Raw genomic sequence first — 22,728 nt, 5'->3', positions numbered from 1 at the left:
CATTTTAATTTTAAAATATCATTTATTGCTTTGAAGTCAGTCCATTTATCAGTGGACAAAAAAACATTTTCAGGATTTTTTGATGAATAGAAAGTTAAAAAGAACTAGATTTATTTGAAACAAAACTTTTGTAACAATCTAAAAGTGTTTAATGCAACTTTGCTCAATATAAAACTTTTAATTTGGTTAATTTCGAAAAGATGGGGGAGAAATATACTGGACCCAAACAATTGGAATTAACTAAATTCCTAAAACAAACTGGAATAATAACTAAATAATAACTAAAACAAAGTGGAATTAACTAAATTCCACTTTCAGTATTTCCAATTCAAATTCCTCTGGGTGGGACCAATTCATCCAATCGGAATTCAATTTGTCAAATCTGAATTTTGTCCAACCATAGTATTGATCAATACCTAACAATAATATACAGTACCATGAACCACAAAGAAAGAAGTATCCCTGCTATTACACCCTTAATAAACAACCACAAAAACTTGAATTAAAAAAAGGAATAATTTGCAGTGCCCATTATAAAAAAGAAAACACTGGTGCAAAACACCAGCAGACAAAAGACAAAGAAAATTCCTATTGACACTAAAGCAGTACAGTGCATTCACTTGTGCTTATCACATACCGGTGATTTCACAATAAACCATATTTGATATCTGTTTGGTTTGATTTCTTGCTTTTCCATGTGTAAATGTGTGTATGCACATACATATTGTCTGTAAAAAGGGGGTTTAAACCTTGAAAATAACTAATGCTGCAATCAAGGTCGTGGCACTATGAGAGGATTCTTCCCCAATGTGTCAGGAGATGATCGGAATAGCAACTAGAATGCAGTAGCGGAACGAGTGGTTTGTGTGTGTGTGTGTGTGTGTGTGTGCACACGTGCATGTTTGTGTGTACCTGCCACTCTGGATAGCTGGGCCGTACTGATGTTTCGAGCATTGGGGCGCACTCGAAAGGTTACTGCTGGACCCAGAACCCTGAGAGACACAGAGAAGAAAAAGAGAGAGGAAGAGACAGAGCGAGAACGAGACAATAAGGAGAAAACAAGAAAGAGGAGCGAAAGATTAACAGAACGCCAGTATGCAGTGAGTGTGATGAGCAAAACTGTTGGAGCTGTGAGTCATAAACGTAATCTTTTATCATTTAAAAAATACATTGTTGCAGACGCAGTCAACTGCAGTACCACGACACCACAGTTAAAATAGCAGATCACTAGGGAATATTGCGTTTGGGTTAATTTTCTTACAATAAATCTGTGCCGTTAACTTCCTTCTCTGCTTTTGACATAAATTGACAAGTTTTTCCTCCATGAAATAAATCCTCACGGGAAACCTGATGTTCTTAAGAGTTGTCTAAAATGTTTAGTGAATCAACACCATTCCGCAAACAGGTCTCTATGGAAAAGTAAAAAAGTTAAAGAAATCATTCTTTAAAAAAAATGCTTACAGACTCAATACATTGGATTTGAATTTCTTTGCAGAATTTGAATTGGTGATCCAGAAATGTTGTGCAAATGCATGATGGCATTTGTGATTGAGCCAAACAGCTGTCTGGGTGAGATCCCAGCAGCAATCCTCATTCATTTATCTATTCTAACAGAGAATCCTGTGAAGTATAATATTTCATGGTGAATTGTTTCTTTAAAGGGAATGGAAACGATTTTTAAAAATGCTAAATATATTCAAAAATGACACAGTTAAAACAAACCGCCACACATCCCTACAAAAACAGACTCAGGCAAAGGAAGAGAAGGATCTGCAAACTGGCACGCCACCATGACACCAACACGGACCCACAGATGAGCTACTGTTTAACATTTCTGTTTATTGGTTAAAGATGACTAAAGCAGTGAATGGGACGGTTAGTTTACAAACAGTTGTCCAACAAGGGATCTTCCCGGTTCCTGATTCTGAGGCAGATGCATTTATCTGGGACGCAGCACTGAAGCTACTCCCGCTGCGGACCAGGGTGAAGTGAGGGTCACAAATAGAGAGAAAAAAATGAGATAGAAAAAGAGAAGAGGGGGGAAATAAAAGAAAAAGAGAGAGAGAGGTGAAAGACTGGAGGAATGAATCTGTCACCAGAACAAAATCCCATTCACACGTCAGCAGGTGGCAAGAGCAAGTCCAAGGTAACCTCGCATCCTCAGTAGAATTAACACACACTCCCAGATATATGCTGGAAAATAATAGAGCTTCTCGAATCTCATGTCTCATTTTATTTTCATTATATTTTAAATTATTGTAAGCCATAGCTCAATGTTAAACCATCAAGACACACTCTCAGCTTTAAAAAATAATATCCAGAGCAGGAAAAACATTATAGCATACTAAAACAGTAATCAATTTTAAGATTAATTGTTTTGAAAATGGAAGCTGTATTGATAATGTGCTAATTTTAATGTATTTTCATTTATAATATACATATATTATTTACAGTCAGGTCTAAATAAGGTGATTTGTTTGGCTACCAATGCCCTCATACATGCACTTGAGCTTTTTAATATCTACAAAAACATAATTCCCATAACAAATACAAATATTATGACTCTTTTTATTTACTTTCCCTACACCAATTTCAACCCATCTTTTGCTTTCCTCTTTATACCTGAGCACACACCTCTGTTTGGCTTCTGGAAAACACAATGGTCCAGACTCCCATTTATAACAGCATCAGTGCTGATAAGTTATCAGTAAAATGCCACCAATGTCCAGTACACAGAGGGAGGAAAGACATAACACAATGATACTGCTTCTGCTAGGCTCCTTTTGCACCATGGGGGAGAGTGTGGGATGGAGATGATAGGTAGACTGTGTGTGTGTGTGTGTGTGTGTATGTGTGGGTTGTAGAAAAATACATAAGCGAGTGAGAGAACGAAAGAGAGGTAGAATTAGTGTAAATGAATGCAAGTGTGTTAATGTTTCGATGTGTATAAGAGAACAAGACTATCTGATTGCAAATCCACGATTGTGTGTATGTGTTTTTCTGTGCCCCCTACTGTCTGCACACAGTACAACCCTGACGTCATGTCTGGAGTTCAGAGAGGTGAACGCTACGCTGACTCTTTATGTAACTGCAACACAGTGTGAAGCCCAGACATGGAAGCACCGCGTTTGAGAGTACGAACGTTTGCGTGAGTTTGTGCTGAATTTTCCTGATCTTTGACTGCTTATATGATCGTATGAGCAGAAGCTTGCTTCTGCACTGTGTAGTCTGCTTGTCCACTTTTCTAGCCGTCTTATCTTTAGTCCAAAAATTCCATATTACATGATGACATAATGTTTTATATAAGAGTGCACATCATCCAGTACACCTTTCCCTTTCCATTATTTCTCAGAAAAGATATAACGTATTAGATAACAAAAGATACATTAGTAGGTAGCTGTGTAAATAGATATAAGGCACTATTCAAGAGAGGAAATTAATCATACGCAGAGACACAGCACACCTGGACAGCACTCAACTACACACAAATATAATACTTTTTATCTATTTCAGTGAGGCCTGTTAAGCATGTCTTTAGCAATATCTTGTATTTCTTGTGCTTTTTCATTAATAAATTGATATATGCTTGATACCGTTAACAAGGTTTGGGTCCGCAAAATGTTTTTTAATGTTTTTAAAAGAAGTGTTTTATGCTCATTAATAAATAATATTGTGAAATATTACTACTTTTAACTGCCTTCTGTTTTAATAAAAATGTGATGGCATAACTGAATTTCCAGCAGCCATTACTCTTAAATGTCACGCGCTTCTTCAGAAATCATTCAAATATGGTGCTCAAGAAACATTTCTTATTATTATCATAATTAAAAATAGTTGTTTTTCTTATTTCAGGATTCTTTGACGAATAGGAAAATCAAAAGAACAGCATGTGTTTGAAAACAGAACATTCTGTAACATTATAAATGTCTTCACTATAACTATTGATCAATTTAATGCATCCTTGCAGAATAAAACTTTGAGAAAAGATTATTTGAATGGTAGTGTAATTATGATCTATAAAGCAATTTTCTGTGTGTGTGTGTGTGTGTGTGTGTGTGTGTGTGTGTGTGCGTGTGTGTGTGGCACATATTTTGATGACAACTTCATTCCAAGAAGCAAACTAAATCTGAAAAAAAAACAAAAAAAAACCCGAATAATCTGAAACATCCGCATTTGTAAAAAACAATATATAAATAAAGTAAATTGTGTTTTTAGTTAGGGTGAGAATGTGTATGTGTAATGTATATTAAATAATATAAGTCAAGTAAAGCTGGGTGTGTGAGATAAGGAGTGCAAGAAATTAGTAATTGATTAATATTAATATTTGTATTTTCTTTATCCTTGTTCATAAAGCTTAATTTATTACGTGTGTGAGTGAAATGTAACCACAACAAGTTTCTCAGTGAAATACAAGAGTCCCAGAAAGCATTTGTTGCATTCCAAACAATTAAGCAGAAAGCTGCCTTTAATCTGTGCACTTGTTGAACATTGGTTATCATCAGAAAATGTGCTGTAACTGAACTGAAGTTTACCACTGCAGGCAGGCCAGAATAACACACACCTACACCGAGATGCATTCTTTCTCTCTCTCCCTCTCTCTGAACCATTTATATAAAGCTTGAACTTATATGCACAGAATTCAGAACACACTCATAATCACTGTGCTGTCACTTGAAAATAAGTACTTAGCCCAAACTATACTGAAAAATGGAAAAACAAAACAAAACCAGAGGTTGAGTGTTCCATTAGTGCCATTAGTGTGTCGGCCAGCATGAGACTGTCTTCAACAAGTATGTATGTGTGTGTGTGTGTGCACGCATGCACTTACGAGAGCTGTAGAAAATCTGTTACATGTAGGCTGACTCTCTCAGCTAAGAGCTCCATGAGGTTCAGCCCCTGATCAGTGGACAGTGAACTAGGTATGGACAAAAAGAAGAAGAGAGAGAAGAAAAAAAAAATTAGACTTAGCAATTAGTACATTTTCAACTAAGGTGCTGGGGGTGGTTGCCAGGGTGTTGCTAAGGGTTTACAAAATGTTCTATGTAGTTTTTAGAATGCAGACATGCAGTAGCTAAACTCTCAGAAAAAAGATACAAAATCGGTCACTTACGCAGTACCCTATCTGAAGGTACACCTTTGGATATTTGAATATTTGTATCTAAAGTGTACATATTAGTACTTAAATTATACAGATTGGTACCCTTTCAAATTCCCAGGGACAGCTTCTGTACCATTTTTTTCTGACAGTGTAGGTGGCTGATTACTGGCGATTCTGTTGGGTGAAAATCACAAATCCAATTGCTTAAAAGAGTACACACTAGTACATTTCTCCTGCTCGATTTAAGGAATGATTTATGTTTAGAGCATAGTTACACACCATAGTTTTAATATTTAGGATTATAACAAAGGTTCTCAACCTTGAGATTGAAAAAAATAACAATTGTTCTAGGATGAACATGACAAAATCTGCTAAATATAACAATTAATATTTATGCCTTTTAACACCAACACTTATAAAATAGTTACATATGAGGTCTGTCAGCAATAGATGAGAACATTTACACTTCATCTATACAGATTAGGGTGCTGCTAGATGAATGCCATATCAGATACAATACTGAAATAGTGAACACAGCTCACAGGAGGTATACAGAGAGCAGAGAGTGCATAAAAACACATAGGGAATAGGACACAGGTGGCTTGTATGCTTTGATAAATCACCTGTATTTTCCAGCAATGAGGCAAACAATAAGGTGTAAATGGAATCCCTGTGAAGTGTGATGTCTTTATGATATGGCCACGCCAGCCCGAGTTAAAACACACGCACTCGCTCACACGTCAGAACACGTGCAAACACACACAAAGCGACTTGCACACAAGCCTAAAGAATGATATGCATCTAAATGGAAGCGTATACACACATGAGAAAGAAAGTGAGAATTAGAAGATGCTAGAGTGCAACTGTTTTCCTGATGCTTTTTCACGCCTACCACTGCCTTCCAATACACACTTACACACTTTTAAAACTCCGTTTTGAGAATGTGTCTGTGTGTTTTCAGGTACTCCAAGTTAAATGGGACTGCAGTAAGCGAGCTTCTGTGAGATAAATCAAGTTATTGGAGATGCAGTGGCTGTGGATGCCATCATTTTTCGCTTTGAGAAATGTACACAACCATTTACACACTAACACTAATATACACAGAGAGGAGTGAGGGAAAGCAAATAAATTACAATAGGGAATGCAGTAACATCAACTAAATATGAACACTGAATGACAAAAGAAATTGTGAGTTTAAGACTATGTTATGCATAGAAATCATTGTAATCATGTAAAAACACAGATGACTCATTACCATGGTTAGATCAATTTCTACAAAACATACACTGGTCTAGTGATGAAAACGTTGCCTGAAAACATGTGGAAACTGTGGTTATATAACATGTATTGGGCAATGCTCTGATAAAAAATATACCCTGAAAATCATTTAAACTAAACATTTCAATGCTACATTACTGATAAGTTATTTTGTGACTGAAGCAAAAAAAAAAAATAATAATAATATATATATAGTTCATTTTATATATATATATATGTGTTTTTATGTATATATAACAACATACATACATACAAACTACTGTTCAAATGTTTTGACTCAACAAGATTTTTAAAGAAATTAATACTATTCAGCAAAGCTGCACTAAATTGATAAAAAATTGACAAAAAAAATGCATTTATGATTTTACAAAAGAATTCTATTTCAAAATTTTATTATTATTATTAAATAATAAAAATAATATATTTCACAATGCTACTGTTTTCACTGTATTTTTGATCAAATAAATGGAGCCTTGCTGAGCATTAGAGATTTCTTTCAAAAGCATACGTGTCCATGCAAACATCTTGTTTCTCTATGTAAGTGTTTCTGTAGAATTTATACTTACTCTTCAGTAATAATGTAGCCAAAGTCTTCATCAAGTGGACTTGAATATGCTGCAACATTCACTTCCACTCTCACACCCTTCTTTTCCACCTCCTCTTTCTCCATGGAATTTTTTTGTGGCTCTTTTCCTGATTGAACCTCAGGTTTAACTTCCGGAGAACCGTGCATCCACTGTTCTACCTCAGCATCCTGCTTTGGCTCTATGTCCAAAGTGTCAGGTTCCATTTTCTTCCTCATCAGGTCCAGTTCTGTTTGTGTTGTCCGGCTCTGGACATTCTCCAAACTAGCTCTCAATGGGCTTCCAGCATTTGGCTGGTCAACGTACCCCAGAAAAGGCTCTTCTGCTTGGGGAGGACGCACAGATCCAGGGCCAGAGTTATGATCCAGGAACTCTAGCAGCTGGCTGATGAAACCTTTGTCCTGGAAACAGAAAATTAAACTGGGAATTATATTGACTATCACAAAAATATGAGTCACATGGCCCTGTGTATTTCCACATTTTACCTTATCATCAGAATTAAGGGTAGAACCTTCTGCTTCTGTAAAAATAATTTAAAATTATGGTAAAGATCATGGCTCTTGATTTTAAAGGTTTTAAAACATGTGTAATGAGGAACTAATCAAATATTTGTCTTTGTTAAGGGGTGACTACCTTTATGTGTGCTGTCATCATCTGCTTTCTCCATCTGATGTAACTCTTGACTGGGTTCCTGCTTTGCCTCCTCTTCATCCTGTGTGGCTTCTCTACCTTTGACCCCTTCCACTCCATCCACCACCTGCAGGGCCTGGGTGATGACCTTGGAGAGCTTGTCCAGGTCCTTTGGGGTCAAAGTATCCACATTGATGCTCTGATGTCCGAGCTGGTTAACCACTCCATCAATGAACTTCTCTGAGAGAAAACAGAGGCAAAGATAGAAAAACTATCTGGTATTTTGCAAGTGCACAAGAACCCCCTGCTCTAATTTGTATGACCCCTATTTGATTAAAAAAAGGTATAAACCCATCACGAAACTGTCAGTGTTTGCGTGCAATTCAATAAATGCCCCTAACAGGGTAATTGCTCAGCACATTATGCTTAATTCATCTGACACAAGTATTTGGAGCCAGACTGTGTTTCTCATCTCTACCTCAGTCTCTTTCTGATTAAGGTAAATGTATAATTTAATAATTGTGCTTTTTTAAATTTTGGGGCATGAATTATCATAATGATATCAATGTTTCTTCAGTCACTTCAGACTGATCCTGCACATGGATAATCATAATGCAAAACTCATCACAGCCAATATAATATGACCCTGTTTAACATAAAAGGAGTTTGATTAAACATAATATGAGAATTGAATTGAATTCTTTATTTGTTTCTCCTGGCTTCTTTTTTAATGCACATATAAATATTTATATAACAAATATACATATAGAGGAAGAAGGATTAGCTCACCATCTACTGAACTGAGGGCTTCCTTGTAAGCAGGGCTGCTTGTTGAAGATTTGAAAAACAATTTTTCGATTTGGGGCTTTGGAGGTTGCTTGAAAGCTTCTGGCAGTTTTTCTATTTTGGTAGCTGGAGTGCGCTGAAGGCTGAAGTAACGCAGCTTTCCTTGTGTTTGACCTTTACCAGGATCTTGTGCTCTCATGGGCCCAGCTTGATACTGCTGAAGCTCAGCGAGAGGGACTCCAGTACGATCCTGCTCATAACCAGTGAAGTATGATCGGCCTGGGGGAGGCTGTTCCACAACAGCCTGGAGATCAGGCTGGCCTTTGGGGAAGGAGATGTGGGGTGAAGGAGGCTTCTCTTTGAGCTGGATTACACCCTTATGATCACGGGGGCCATCTCCCTTGTACTATGGGAGAAGAATAAATAAATATGTAAATAAATGTATAAATAATATACATTATAATATACATATGGTTTTGTAGAAAAACTTCAAAAACAGATCGAAGATAATAACACCGAAAGTCTTTTAGCCTCATTTTAACATTGTATCAGCCTCCTTATTTTTGCTCTGCATATTGTTCTGCTCTATTTGAGAGATTATATAAAACAATTATTCTTCCCACCTTTGCAGAATAGAAGGCCAAGCTGAATTAAGAACAGCAGGGTGGGCTTCGCTGAACAAACCAGCACATACACGGCTGACTCCAAAAGCACTGCAGGGTACTAATGTTCAATAGTGTAGTGAACTTTTCAACTCTCACGACTGTTAACTTCATGAACAGTTGTTTGGTGATGGTGTTTTTTAGTACCAAGCAGGTTGCACCTTGGATTGCATGTCCCCAGTAGCTATGTGCTTATCTGACAGTTGTCTAAAGAAGTGCAGAGCAAGTAGCAATACATGGCTAATTTTACAAAATCTGGCATTCCACAGCATGTACAGTGCACTTGTTAGAAGTGCATTAAAGAGATCATATGATGCGATTTCAAATTTTCCTTTCTCTTTGGAGTGTTACAAGCTGATTGTGCATAGATAAGATCCCTGAAGTTGCAAAGACTAAAGTCTCAAAACCAAAGAGATATTCTTTATCAAAGTTAAGGCACATGTCTACATCACGATGTGGAAATATTTGCATAAGGCGTAGTTTCAGTAACTGCAGTAGTGTTGATTCAGCCATGACAGGGAGAAGCTGTGTGTTTCTAGGCGAAAGCAAAAGCACTTTATTTGGCCTTCCGAAAGTAGTTGCAACAGAACAGCAACACATTTTATGGATGACCATTTTGTGAACCTAGGAGAGGAGGTATTTCTGACTTTGCTATAACAATCTGGAGTTTCTGAATCAGCGACTGTGTATATGTTTAGTATTTGCTATTGACTGTTCAAATGCGGAGTTTTGCGCATCGTGTGTGTGTGTGTGTGTGCTTGCGTGTGTGAGAGAGAGAGACATGGTCACACAACCGCGGTTTGTGTTTGTGTGTGTGCGTGCATGTGAGAGAGAGAGAGAGAGAGAGAGAGACAGAGTCAAATCACAGCGGAGTGTACAGCCCGTCAGAGATCGTCTTAATCGCGGCTTGTGTGCAAACACATACGAGCATCATCACTGTGTCTGTAATGTGACTCTGTTCTCCTTTCGGGCTTGTACTGATGGTAAAACTAAGGACATTATTAACTGTCTTTACATTTATTTTGAAAGCTAAAGCTCGCTATTATGGAAAGGGGCGCTATATTTCTGACGCGGCTTGTGGTGTTCGGCCAATCACAATGCACTGTGCCAGTTGGCCAATCAGAGCAGACTGTGCTTGTCGGAAAGAGGGACTTAGTAGAAAACTAAGCTTTTGAGAGAGGCGGGGCATAGAGGACCTACAATAATGTACACTATTTGAAAAATAATGTGTTTTTTGATCATTAAAGCATGTCAACATATTCTGTTACACCAAATCCACAAAATAATGATCTTTAAAAAAGCATCATCATATGACCCCTTTAAAATAATGCATTTAGTAACTACTATATTTTGTACACCTTGAAAGCATATCCATGCATGTGTGGTAGTTCTGCCCAGTTGTTTACAGTCTCAAGTTGAAAATATTTCTTTTTTAAGGAGAACTGCCATATAGTCCCTATGCATTAAAATACTTCAAGTGATATGCGAGTAAACAGAACTATTCGTATATATAGTTGTTGGAGATTCACCTTCCAAAGCGCTTGCTGCCCTTGAGAACTCTGTTTGAAGGAGGCAACATTAGAAGGCAGAAAACCTTGAAGGTACCTCTGCAGTATCCTGCTCACTTCTTCTTTCTGAGGCTTCAGCTTCCTGTCCCCATTGGGAATGTTTATAGTACAATTCCATGTTTAAAAATAGATAAACAGATTATAGATAAAGTGTCTAGAATACAAACTTGTCCAGATCAGATTATCACTTTACTCACTCTACACATACTAATACACTTTAATATTTCAAGTAGCAAAAATCAACATTAGTTAATGAATTATGAACAAACAATAATTAACTATGAATAATAGTATATTTATAAATTATCATTAACCTAGATATTTAAATGCTGCACAAATTATTTCAAACACCAAATGCATAAACTAAATGTTAACGAATAAAACTTGTGTTACTAAAGTGTCTTATCAACAACTGTTACATAAAGATACTAAAACTGAATTAATAAAAGAACTACAACAAAAGTTTCCATAAACACATTATTGTCACGGATGCTAAATATAACAGGATTTAGGAGCTCACCTGGAATTGCCATTGAAATGAGAAAAGGTGTTTGTAAATCCTTCAAGAGGAATCTTAGGTAGTTGTGAGAGCTCTTTTGAGATTACCTCCTGAGTTGTGTCATCCTGCCAAGTATATCCTATAATAAAGCGGACAGAGAGAACCATAAAGTAACATATACATACACTAACTGGATTATATTCAAAGAAACCCTGCTTACACCTTGAATTGCTGACATTTAAAAAGACATTACAAAGACCAGACAAGAGAAACTATTTTACGTCCCCATCATGGCTGAAGCACACTGCTGCTCTCTTTGCCCACAAGCAGAACTTTAAATAACTTGGTGCTCATATTCAAAGTATTCACGCTAATTAGTCCATAGCTTTTCATGCAGACTTTAAAGACTTGCAAAGTAATCTGAAGAATTGCATATGCGATCATTCACCTGAATTTAGCATTTAAAAAAATGCTAGGCTTTAAGGAATGTCAAACTTCTGATCAACATCAAATCTAATTCTGCTTGTCACCAAGAAAAAAACAACTAGGAATGAAACAAGACTGGGGCAGCTCAGAATCACAACACTTTCTGAATTCCATGGAGGAGAAACAAAAAAACACCAAACTGATGCATCAAATCCCATCTTGTGCATTCTGAAAATGTGTTCACCCAGCTTTCATGCAAATGTCACCCAATCAGACATACTTGAGATTGTTCACCACACTAAGGGACACAGGTATGCGGTGATTGAACGGATGGAAGGGAGGAATGTCATTAACCAGCCACAGATGCAGAGGAACAAATAAAGATCTGAAGAACATCTCCTTATAGATGTGACCCCTATAGCCTTCCACCAGCCTCCGACATTCAGTCCTGTTAATCTGTTTTCTTGGAAACATGATGGGTGGGGGCAGACTATGTAAATCTATTATTTACATATATCGCTAAAAAAGGCAGAAGACAGATCGTGGGCTTACAGTGGGGCCTCGGCTCAGCTGGCTTACAATTAAATATCATCTGCCACCATCTGTGGACCCTATACATCACCAAATAGCATGTTAGCATGTTGGGTGAAGGAGAGAAATGTCACATTATAGATACTGTGACTTTTGAGGGATCTGAAGATGCGTGTTAATAAAATAACATGCAAAACATATAATCGTTTTTTTAAAGATAGATTTCTTGTCAAGTAATTTATCAACAAAGTGTTTGCTATAAGGTTTTTCATTTAATGATGAGACAAAAAATGAGTATCATGACAACTTAATTTTGATCAAAATAAACAGTTGAAAATATGACAAGCGAAGGTGCTAGTCAGAATGTGCAAGCCACGTTGTGATTACATTCAATACATAATTAATTTGATAACTAAAGCATAAAGAGACTGCTTGTTACATACTGTATTAATTTTAATTTTAAAAACTGTATTAAAAAAAAGTTACAAAGGCAGTATCTTTTCAAAAAGTAATTTTTGCACTTTTAAGGTATTAATATGTACACTTTAGGTACTGATGTGTACCTTTAAGGTACCAATATGAACCCTTTAGGTACAAAGATGTACCTTTTGAATAGGTACCATCCCAGTTACAGCCTTTGTACCTTTTTTTCTGAGAGTGTATCAACATTTGACATGTTTGAGTATTTGCTTTAATTTTGCACAATTTCATCTAAACTGTTATTTTTATTCACTAAAATTAGTCGCCATTTAAAAACTGACTAAAATTAATGAACATGATATTTAATGGATATTTTCATCCAAAACCAAAAATAACTAAAAGAAAAAACTGCATACAAATTCATTTACGAGAACAGCATAAGAGAAATTGCAAGCACATAAGGACAGCTGAGCATTTATGTGTTACGCCAGCATTTACCCTCCATGGAAACATACACACTTACAATGTTGTTATACCTTCCTGTCACCCTTGAGCGCTGTACCCTTTTGCCTCAGCAAAGGTCCACCTCATTAGGTCTTGGATAGAGCCTGATATAATGTGCTATTACTAATTAGCAGACCGCTCATTGATGTCGCTGCTATCAAAATGCGTGTGGGGTTGATGGTGGTGGGGGGTGTCTTCCAGAAATGTATTGATTTTTTTTTTTAAGTTAACGCCATGATCTTCAAATATTTAAATCCCTTTTTCAGCAACAGACTTGCCTTCCATTCTTTGTTTTGACTGGCTTTTGGTTGTGCGGGTCAATACGCAAATGGGTGCACAAGTTAATGTGGAACCATCTTCCAATTAGTGAAGCTGACAAACATTGATTTAATTCTGTTCATCATGAATTGCCTAATTTATTGTGATAGCATAATAGCATAAATCAGGCAGGGGGGCAGGTGGGTTTTCCTGGATTATATGGGATTTTCATAGTACATTCATGACCTAATTAATTTAACTCAGGTGGCACATTCCACAAATATGGTACACCCTGGTATCCCATTATTTTAACCATTAGAGGCACAAATCAATTTTTTCCCCAGTTGTTGTTGTGAGAGCAAGCTGATATGTTTGAAATACTGTTATCTAGCATAAAATTTATTCAGCATTGACAGCAGCTAATATTAAATGCATTAAAAGGTGGTACTGCAAAAAAGGTGCAATAGCACTAAAAGTGGTTCTTGGCTCGTAATCATAGGGGAATCACTTTTGGTGCTATATAGCACCATATCTTTAAAGGTGCCATACAGCTCCTTTGTCAAATGGTGCTATGTAGAACCATAAGTGTTACGAGGCATGAGTCATGGGGATCCATTTGCAAGCTTTTATTGACAAACATAGTCAGTTCACAGGCTAGGTCAACAACAGCAGACAGGGTTGGCACAGGCAAGACACAAGGGTATACCTAGGGCAAGCGTGGGTCGACGATCGGCGTACAGTATCCAAAGGGCTAGACAGAGGGGTAATCCAGTAGTGGGAGAAATAATCCAATCGAGGTGCGAACAGAGTCGAAACGGCAAGGCAAAAGGGTTAACCCAGGAAACACGGGCAGGAATCAAAACACAGGTAAACAGGCTAGGTTAGGCAAGACTAGGATAGGAACTAGGAATGGCTTGGTAAAGTAGCTATCGAAAGGGACTGTGATAAATGCTAAACAATACTCGGCCGTGACAGAGAGGAAGTCCAAGACTTATAAAGTGTGTGTGATTGGGTGATAGTTCTCAGCTGTGTGTGTGTCGTCAGTGCAATGGATGATGGGAAATGGAGTCCAATGTGCTGTGTAGTGTGAAAGTCCATGTGGTGAGCGGGTGACCTCTGGTGGTGAACAAATGGAAGTTCATGGCCAGGATTCGTGACAATAAGAGGTGCCATATTGCATTGTATTTCTTCAACAAAAATGGTGCTAAACAGCACCAACAGTGGTTCTTTGGCTCGTAAAGAACCTTTAAAGGGGCTTAACAGGTTCTTTGTACAGCAGTGGTGCTATATAGCACCTTAATCACCCCAAAGAACCACTGAAGAACCATACAGGAGCTTAACAGGTTTTTTATTTTTTATTTATCCTTTATTTAACCAGGAGAAGCCCATTGAGATTAAACATCTCTTTTACAAGGGAGACCTGGCCAAGATAGGCAGCTGTATATGGTAGCGGTGCTATATAGCACCTCAGTCATGCCAAAGATCCGGTGAAGAACCGCTGAAGAACCACTGAAGCACCAAAATTTGGTGATATACAGCACCAAAAGTAGTTCCCCTATTATTACAAGCCACAGAACCACTTTTAGTGCTATATAGCACCAATTGTTTTAGAGTGCCAATATATTATACTGCAGCAATATATATGATTTTATACATTATTTTGCCTCTTTCTAAAAAAAGGGTAACCTCCCATAAAAACCATTAACAATTACAGAATCATCATTAATTTACATTTACATTTAATCATTTTGCAGACGCTTTTATCCAAAGCGACCTACAGTTGGGGAATACACAAAGCGATTAATCTTGAAGAGGCAATCAGACAGACGAAGTGCTCGTAACACCACCACGTTCAAATAAGTATATGCTCGCAAGGGAAGGAATAAATAACAAGAAAGATAAAGTTTTGTCAAGTAATGTCGAAAGAGATGAGTTTTCAGTTGTTGCTTGAAGATTGACAGGGATCCAGCACCCCGGATAGGGGTGGGAAGATCATTCCACCAGCCAGGAATGGTGAACGAGAATGTTCTGGAGAGTGATTTACGGATTATCATTTGCCAACATTGGATATGCGGTTTCCATTCAGCCCTTAATTTTTAGTGCCATCTTATATTGACAATCAAGGATCTGAGATTTAATATTCCTTATCTAAATATGATGAAAGGTCATCAAAACCTCCTTTGCCTCCTACGCACAACACACAAGCCCGATCTAATGCAAAATGCCATCACCATTGGCCAGAAAATGGCAAAAACAGAAAACACTGCAGCAATGTGTGTTAGTCAAGCATCTGTTTAGAACAGCATTTCGGAATTCCTCAAGAGAGGGCTTCTGGACAGATTAATACTGTCTGGCCGTCTTGAGTGAAGCCCATGCAAAATGATGTGAACTTTGCTGCAGAGCAACAGATGCAGAAAGATGGAGAAATAATATGATATTCATAAGCCTTCTATGGAAAAGAAACTCTTGACATTTACTGTTCTGAAAAGCACTTTTGAAGAATAAAAAAAAAATTACATAAAATTCCCCGAAACTAAATGCAAGTAACAAAGTGTGAATCATATTTGCAGGTTTGTTAACTCAAATGTTTTGTAAATATGCAAACAGACAATTAAAAAAAAAACATCTTGAAGGACACATGCGCTTCTACTCTGTTAAAGCACTGATTGCAATAATTGCCAACAATATATTTTGGGATTACAATGTAATAGTCCCTGTTTTGTAATGCAGGTTTGACCAGCCCTTCTGATAGTTCACTTTGAGTGTGCAAAGAAGTAAAATGTAGGACTCATTATTTAGCATGTTGGAGGGCTTACACACAGGCTAACAGGTACCAATCAAATGCGTTTTTCACAGCCTGATCTGTCAGATATAGTTATTCTCTCACACTATCAAATAAACAACACACATAAATACATTTGTAGCACACCCAAGATTTTTTGGCAGAGTATAGCATTTTCCCAGCATGCATTGTGGCTGCTGAAATCTAATTTGTTGCCTTTTTATTGCTGTTGAACTGTACTGTATTATTATGCATTTGTGTTCTAATGTTTATTTGTGTTTTCATGTTATTTGTTATGCCACTTGCACATTTTATACCAATATTTTCATCCTACTGCTAGTTATCATAGTTGCGCAGAATGTGCCAGTTCATTATTTGTCTTGTCACGTCTTTCACTTTTAGTTAAAGCTTAAATACGTTTGTATGTGAAATAAATTATGTTAAAATCTGAGCTCCCCATAACTGTATTTATTATCGACCTACAGCTCACCACAGCATCTAATAAGCTGAAAACAAACTGACCATCTAGTTACTATGGTACTATTATATTCTGCACAATACTGTGGAAAGATATCTCAAGAATCTGTTGTAAAGCAAATGAATTCCCAGGAGTTTCCGAACATCTCACCTGCACGCAAACATCTACACAGGTGTCATGGATGGTTTTAAGATGTATTCGTCAAAAATATAGTGCACTATTGTGGCCAGTGTCCCTTGCTCTCCTTCTTTCTGTCTTTCTCACTCTTGCTCCGCCGTGTCTCATCTCTCGTGGGCCATGAGAGTACGTAGCTCTAATGCACATGTCAAGGTGAATCACTTTGCTTCACTGAGCTTCTATCTGAACATGGAGTTTCTACCTGGATGATGGTAAAGCCAGAGGTCATTGGTAAGCCTGCAGGGCCATGTTACACATCTACAGTATAAACGTCTCATGGCACCAGTGTCTCTTCATACGCCTTGTGTTGTGTTACCTGTACCCCACACCAGAACCTACATAATCTGGTACACTATATTCTAATGAACGAGAACAGAACACAGGAACAGAACACAGGAATGTTGAGACACGTTCCCTTCCAGGAACTCGAGCTGCGTCGAAACGCTAGGGGGACGTCTTCAGCATTACCGCGCTCTGAATCACGTGTGATTGAAAACAAAATGGCGCCGCTGATGGCAGCTATTGTGCGTTGCTCCTCAGTGTTTGTATTGTTTTTGTTTGTTTTTCCTGTTTTTTGTTTTTCAAATAAGATCAGTTTTACCAGGGATGATCTGCTGAACATTCGGCAGAACACACCACAAAATCTTCTACCGGTTTTTGATTTTTCGGACGTTTTGCTGGACATTGTAGTTGGTGGAGCCGTAGCTCTGGTCAAACGCTACAGGAGGCGAAGACGGGGAAAGCGAGCCGACGCGCTCGTGAAACTTCGTCAGCGCGGATTTAGAACGGCGTTACCTAGCATCCATTTGTCGAATCTCCGCTCTCTACCCAACAAAACGGACGAACTCCTTCTGCTCTCCCGGACAAACAAGGACTTTTCTAACTCTGCTGCTCTGTGTTTCACGGAAACCTGGTTGAATGGTGACATACCGGACAGCGCGATTCATCTGCCTAATTACCAGCTGATCAGAGCAGATCGGGACACAGAACCAACGGGGAAATCGCGCGGCGGAGGGACGTGCTTCTACATCAATGAGAGGTGGTGTACAGATGTAACTGTGTTAAAGAAAATGTGCTGTTCAGATCTAGAAACGCTCTTCATTAACTGCAAGCCGTTCTATTCGCCGCGGGAGTTCTGCTCGTTCATTCTTGTGAGTGTCTACATTCCACCGCGAGCGCACGTGAGCACAGCTTTACAGAAACTCGCTGACCTGATCACAGAGAGTGAGCAACAACACCCGGACTCTGTTTTAATCATTCTCGGGGACTTTAATAAAGCAAATCTCTCCCGTGAACTGCCAAAATACAGACAGCACATCACAGGTTCCACCAGAGACAGTAATATATTGGATCACTGTTACACAACGATAAAGGACACATATCACTCTGTTCCACGAGCAGCTTTAGGACTCTCTGATCACTGTTTGGTTCATGTCACGAGTCTGCCTGTCCTTCCCTCTCTCCAATCCGGATGCACGCCCTCACCTGGTCTCCCTCAGTCATTAATCATGCACACCTGCACCTCGTCATCACCCTCATCACAGACACTTCATAAGCACTCACCCCAGCCACCACAGTTGTCCGATCTCGTTGCTACCTGCCGGACTCTACTCTGAAGCTTTCCAGTCGATGAGTATTACCTCTGATTATTTACCTTGTGTACTAACCTGCTGTTCTCCGTCCCGTCTTCCTCTCAGTCGTCAGACCCGTCTGTGTGTGATCATCTGTCTGGGATCCGACTCCTCTCCGGTCACGCTCCACCCGCCTGCTAGGCAGAAAGACCCGATTAGCACTATCACCTAACACCTGCAAGATTCACGACCAAGAAGCTACTCACCTTGTCTCACGATCACCAGCACCCAAGTCCTGTAAATAAAGACACATTATTGCACTTACCTTTTGAGTCCGTCTGCATCTGTGACAGAAGATCGGACCTACACAGAATATGGACTGCGCCTACCTGCCTCCCGAAGAAAGACTCCTCCAGATCGCACAAGAGGGCCGCTCCATAGAAGAGTATTTGGAGGATTTCCTCCAGCTCGCCCACCGCGTGCCATGGAACGATGGCACGCTGAAGGTTGTCGTCTGGAGCGGCCTTGATGACAACCTGTTCCTCCAGGCACCACCTGCCTCTACCCCGGGCTCCCTGAAGCAATACCTGGAGTTGGTGCTATCCCTCGCGGGGTCCTCTTACATCGTGGAGGAGGTTTATACAGTGCAGCCACCGCCTTCGACGGCGATGAATGTTCCACCCGCGGCGAAGAGGATACCGCCGCAAATGGCGATGAACGTTACGCCGTCCGCGGCGAAGATGGTCCCGTCCAGCCCACCTGAGTTCCCGCTGGTCCCGTCCAGCCCACCTGAGTTCCCGCTGGTCCCGTCCAGCCCACCTGAGTTCCCGCTGGTCCCGTCCGGCCCACCTGGGTTCCCGCTGGTCCCGTCCGGCCCACCTGGGTTCCCGCTGGTCCCGTCCGGCCCACCTGAGTTCCCGCTGGTCCCGTCCGGCCCACCTGAGTTCCCGCTGGTCCCGTCCGGCCCACCTGAGTTCCCGCTGGTCCCGTCCGGCCCACCTGAGTTCCCGCTGGTCCCGTCCAGCCCACCTGAGTTCCCGCTGGTCCCGTCCAGCCCACCTGAGTTCCCGCTGGTCCCGTCCAGCCCACCTGAGTTCCCGCTGGTCCCGTCCAGCCCACCTGAGTTCTCGCTGGTCCCGTCCAGCCCTGCGCCTCCCGTGCGCCCTCAAGTGTCTGCGCTGCAAGAGCGCCCTCAAGTGTCTGCGCTGCAAGAGCGCCCTCAAGTGTCGGCACTGCAAAAGCGCCCTCAAGTGTCTGCGCTGCAAGAACGCCCTCCTGCGTCTCCGCTGGTCCCGTCCAGCTCTCCTTCGTCTCCGCTGGTTCTGTCCAGCTCCGCTCCTCCAGAGCGCCCCCAAGCGCCCGCTCCTCCAGAGCGCCCCCAAGCGCCCGCTCCTCCAGAGCGCCCCCAAGCGCCCGCTCCTCCAGAGCGCCCCCAAGCGCCCGCTCCTCCAGAGCGCCCCCAAGCGCCCGCTCCTCCAGAGCGCCCTCAAGTGCCCGCTCCCCCAGAGCGCCCTCAAGTGCCCGCTCCTCCAGAGCGCCCCCAAGCGCCCGCTCCTCCAGAGCGCCCCCAAGCGCCCGCTCCTCCAGAGCGCCCCCAAGCGTCCGCTCCTCCAGAGCGCCCCCAAGCGTCCGCTCCTCCAGAGCGCCCCCAAGCGTCCGCTCCTCCAGAGCGCCCCCAAGCGTCCGCTCCTCCAGAGCGCCCCCAAGAGTCCGCTCCTCCAGAGCGCCCCCAGGAGTCCGCTCCTCCAATGTGGCCCCCAGAGGGGAACTTTCCCAAAGAAATTTTGGGGGGGGGCCATATAGTCTCAGTCTGTGTGGCCAGGCCAAGGGCCAAGGCCACGGAGCACCCCGATCCGCCAAGGCCGCCCGAGGACCCCGATCCGCCATGGCCACCGAAGGACCCCGATCCGCCAAGGCCACCCAAGGACCCCGATCCGCCAAGGCCGCCCAAGGACCCCGATCCGCCAAGGCCGCCCAAGGACCCCGATCCGCCAAGGCCGCCCAAGGACCCCGATCCGCCAAGGCCGCCCAAGGACCCCGATCCGCCAAGGCCGCCCAAGGACCCCGATCCGCCAAGGCCGCCCAAGGACCCCGATCCGCCAAGGCCGCCCAAGGACCCCGATCCGCCAAGGCCGCCCAAGGACCCCGATCCGCCAAGGCCGCCCAAGGACCCCGATCCGCCAAGGCCGTCCGGGGACCCCGATTCGTCATGGCCTTCCGGGCTCCCCGATCCGCCATGGCCGTCCGGGCTCCCAGTCCTGCCATGGCCTCCCAAGGCCCCTGATCCGCCCTGGAGGCTTCCCTATTCTCCTCCTTGTCCTGGCCCTGTTCCGGCCTCCAGGACGCCCGCCCCCCCCTCCCCGATGTCACTGTTGCGGTGCGGGACGCACCTTCCGGGAGGGGGAGGTAATGTCACGAGTCTGCCTGTCCTTCCCTCTCTCCAATCCGGATGCACGCCCTCACCTGGTCTCCCTCAGTCATTAATCATGCACACCTGCACCTCGTCATCACCCTCATCACAGACACTTCATAAGCACTCACCCCAGCCACCACAGTTGTCCGATCTCGTTGCTACCTGCCGGACTCTACTCTGAAGCTTTCCAGTCGATGAGTATTACCTCTGATTATTTACCTTGTGTACTAACCTGCTGTTCTCCGTCCCGTCTTCCTCTCAGTCGTCAGACCCGTCTGTGTGTGATCATCTGTCTGGGATCCGACTCCTCTCCGGTCACGCTCCACCCGCCTGCTAGGCAGAAAGACCCGATTAGCACTATCACCTAACACCTGCAAGATTCACGACCAAGAAGCTACTCACCTTGTCTCACGATCACCAGCACCCAAGTCCTGTAAATAAAGACACATTATTGCACTTACCTTTTGAGTCCGTCTGCATCTGTGACAGTTCATCTTATTCCATCCTACAGGCAGAAACTTAAGTCTGCAAAGCCTGTATTAAGATCTGTTAAAAGATGGACTAACGAAACAGAGCGGGATTTACAAGCCTGTTTCGACCTGACTGATTGGACTGTTTTTGAAGCTGCGGCAAATGACCTGGACGAGCTCACAGAGACTGTAACATCTTATATCAGTTTCTGTGAGGACATGTGCAGGGGCGTAGCCATCATTTCAAAAGTGGGGGGGACGGAATGTCTAGTCTTATACCTGTTTTTTTTTTTCAGTTAACCCTTGTCTAATTGACAGGTTTTATTTTTAATCATACTTTTTTGCTTAATATGCTTTATGATTATATTATTATAAAACAGAAGGAAAGAAAGAGAGAAAAAAGAAAAAGAAAGAAAGAAATACAACAACTTGTCACTGGGACAGTACCATTAAAAGCACATCTTTGTACCTTATTTACCCCAAAAAGTTTCATAGTTGTACATTACGGTACATATTGGTATTCTAAGGTACTAATGTGCACCTTTTTGAGTGTAAGTTACAAAGATGTCCTTATAAGGGTACTATTGTTTACATATTTCAGATTGTATTTTGTGAGTGTTGTATGTAGAGTACATGGCACACAGTAATGGATACTTACACATTCACATACTTCTTTATTCTGTTCGGTTCTATTATACAGTCCATGTTTCAGGAATTAAGGCGAGACACGGCAGGCAAAAACATCGTTTTTTTTTTATTGGTCAATTTTGAGATTTTTGGATATTTGTCTTCAATAACATGTCTTCTTTCAGACTTGTGGTGAAAAAAAGTCCGAAATACACATTTAGGTCTTTATTTTACTGCACTTTGTCTGTTTGCGTCTGTAGATTTCTCATAAATTCAACAAAAGTTGGCGTTCTAAATCAACATGCTGCTCCGCGATCTCTGCCTGTACCCAGTCATCACGTATACTGCTGGAAAGCTCTCTCTCTTCTCTACAATGCTGTCGGATCCAAATATGGTTATTTCCTTTCTATCAGCAACCAATCGTGAAAGTAAAAGATGGGATTTAACTCTAAATGCGCAATCTCATTGGCTGAAGACAATTTCTGACAACGTGATTCGTTCAGAATCGTCACATGACATGGTATGCGTTGACGCTTCCTTGTTTGGTTAAGCTTTCCGCGGGATCTTTTGAGTGAATTAATGAAAATGACTTCGCGTCAATCATCGAAAAGAGTACAGCAGTTGTCACTTGCAAGGGGGAAAAGGAAAATTAGTGATGGATTACCCAGTGAAATGCCCGCCTCGGGAAGCGCATCTGAACGTAAGCTGTCGATGGGAGGTTTAGAATTTCTAATGTCAGAAATAGCCCAATACGTGTGGCTGTTACCACCTTGTAACATATTATAACATTACTGTAACAATATTTGTTTTGTATGGATGAAATATTTATTTATTTATAAGAATAGAATAAAGTGCCATCTCATTCATTATGTTGTGGTGGTCAGTTTTACTTTTACAGTACAGATTTCTGTGTGCTGTATATAAAAACAAAACAAATGAACAGTTATTGATACAATACACATTTCA

At 41.2% G+C, this 22,728-nt stretch overlaps 1 protein-coding gene across 1 annotated transcript in view; it reads right to left on the bottom strand.

Annotated features, from left to right (window-relative positions):
• Positions 1-22,728, bottom strand: part of LOC306876053 (receptor-type tyrosine-protein phosphatase N2-like) — a 224,394-nt gene that overhangs the window by 115,864 nt on the left and 85,802 nt on the right. The window contains exons 4-10 of the mRNA XM_079426952.1: positions 11,127-11,244; positions 10,568-10,688; positions 8,380-8,782; positions 7,594-7,830; positions 6,943-7,396; positions 4,829-4,915; positions 913-992 (exon numbers count right to left, since the gene is read on the bottom strand). Coding sequence (XP_079283078.1) covers positions 913-992; positions 4,829-4,915; positions 6,943-7,396; positions 7,594-7,830; positions 8,380-8,782; positions 10,568-10,688; positions 11,127-11,244 — 1,500 coding nt within the window. The remainder of the gene's footprint in view (positions 1-912; positions 993-4,828; positions 4,916-6,942; positions 7,397-7,593; positions 7,831-8,379; positions 8,783-10,567; positions 10,689-11,126; positions 11,245-22,728) is intronic.

This window comes from Barbus barbus, assembly GCF_936440315.1.
Source record: "Barbus barbus genome assembly, chromosome: 1".
Taxonomy (NCBI): domain Eukaryota; kingdom Metazoa; phylum Chordata; class Actinopteri; order Cypriniformes; family Cyprinidae; genus Barbus; species Barbus barbus.
The sequence above is the reverse complement of the archived record's forward strand: the minus strand, read 5'-3'. Positions and strand labels throughout refer to the sequence as shown.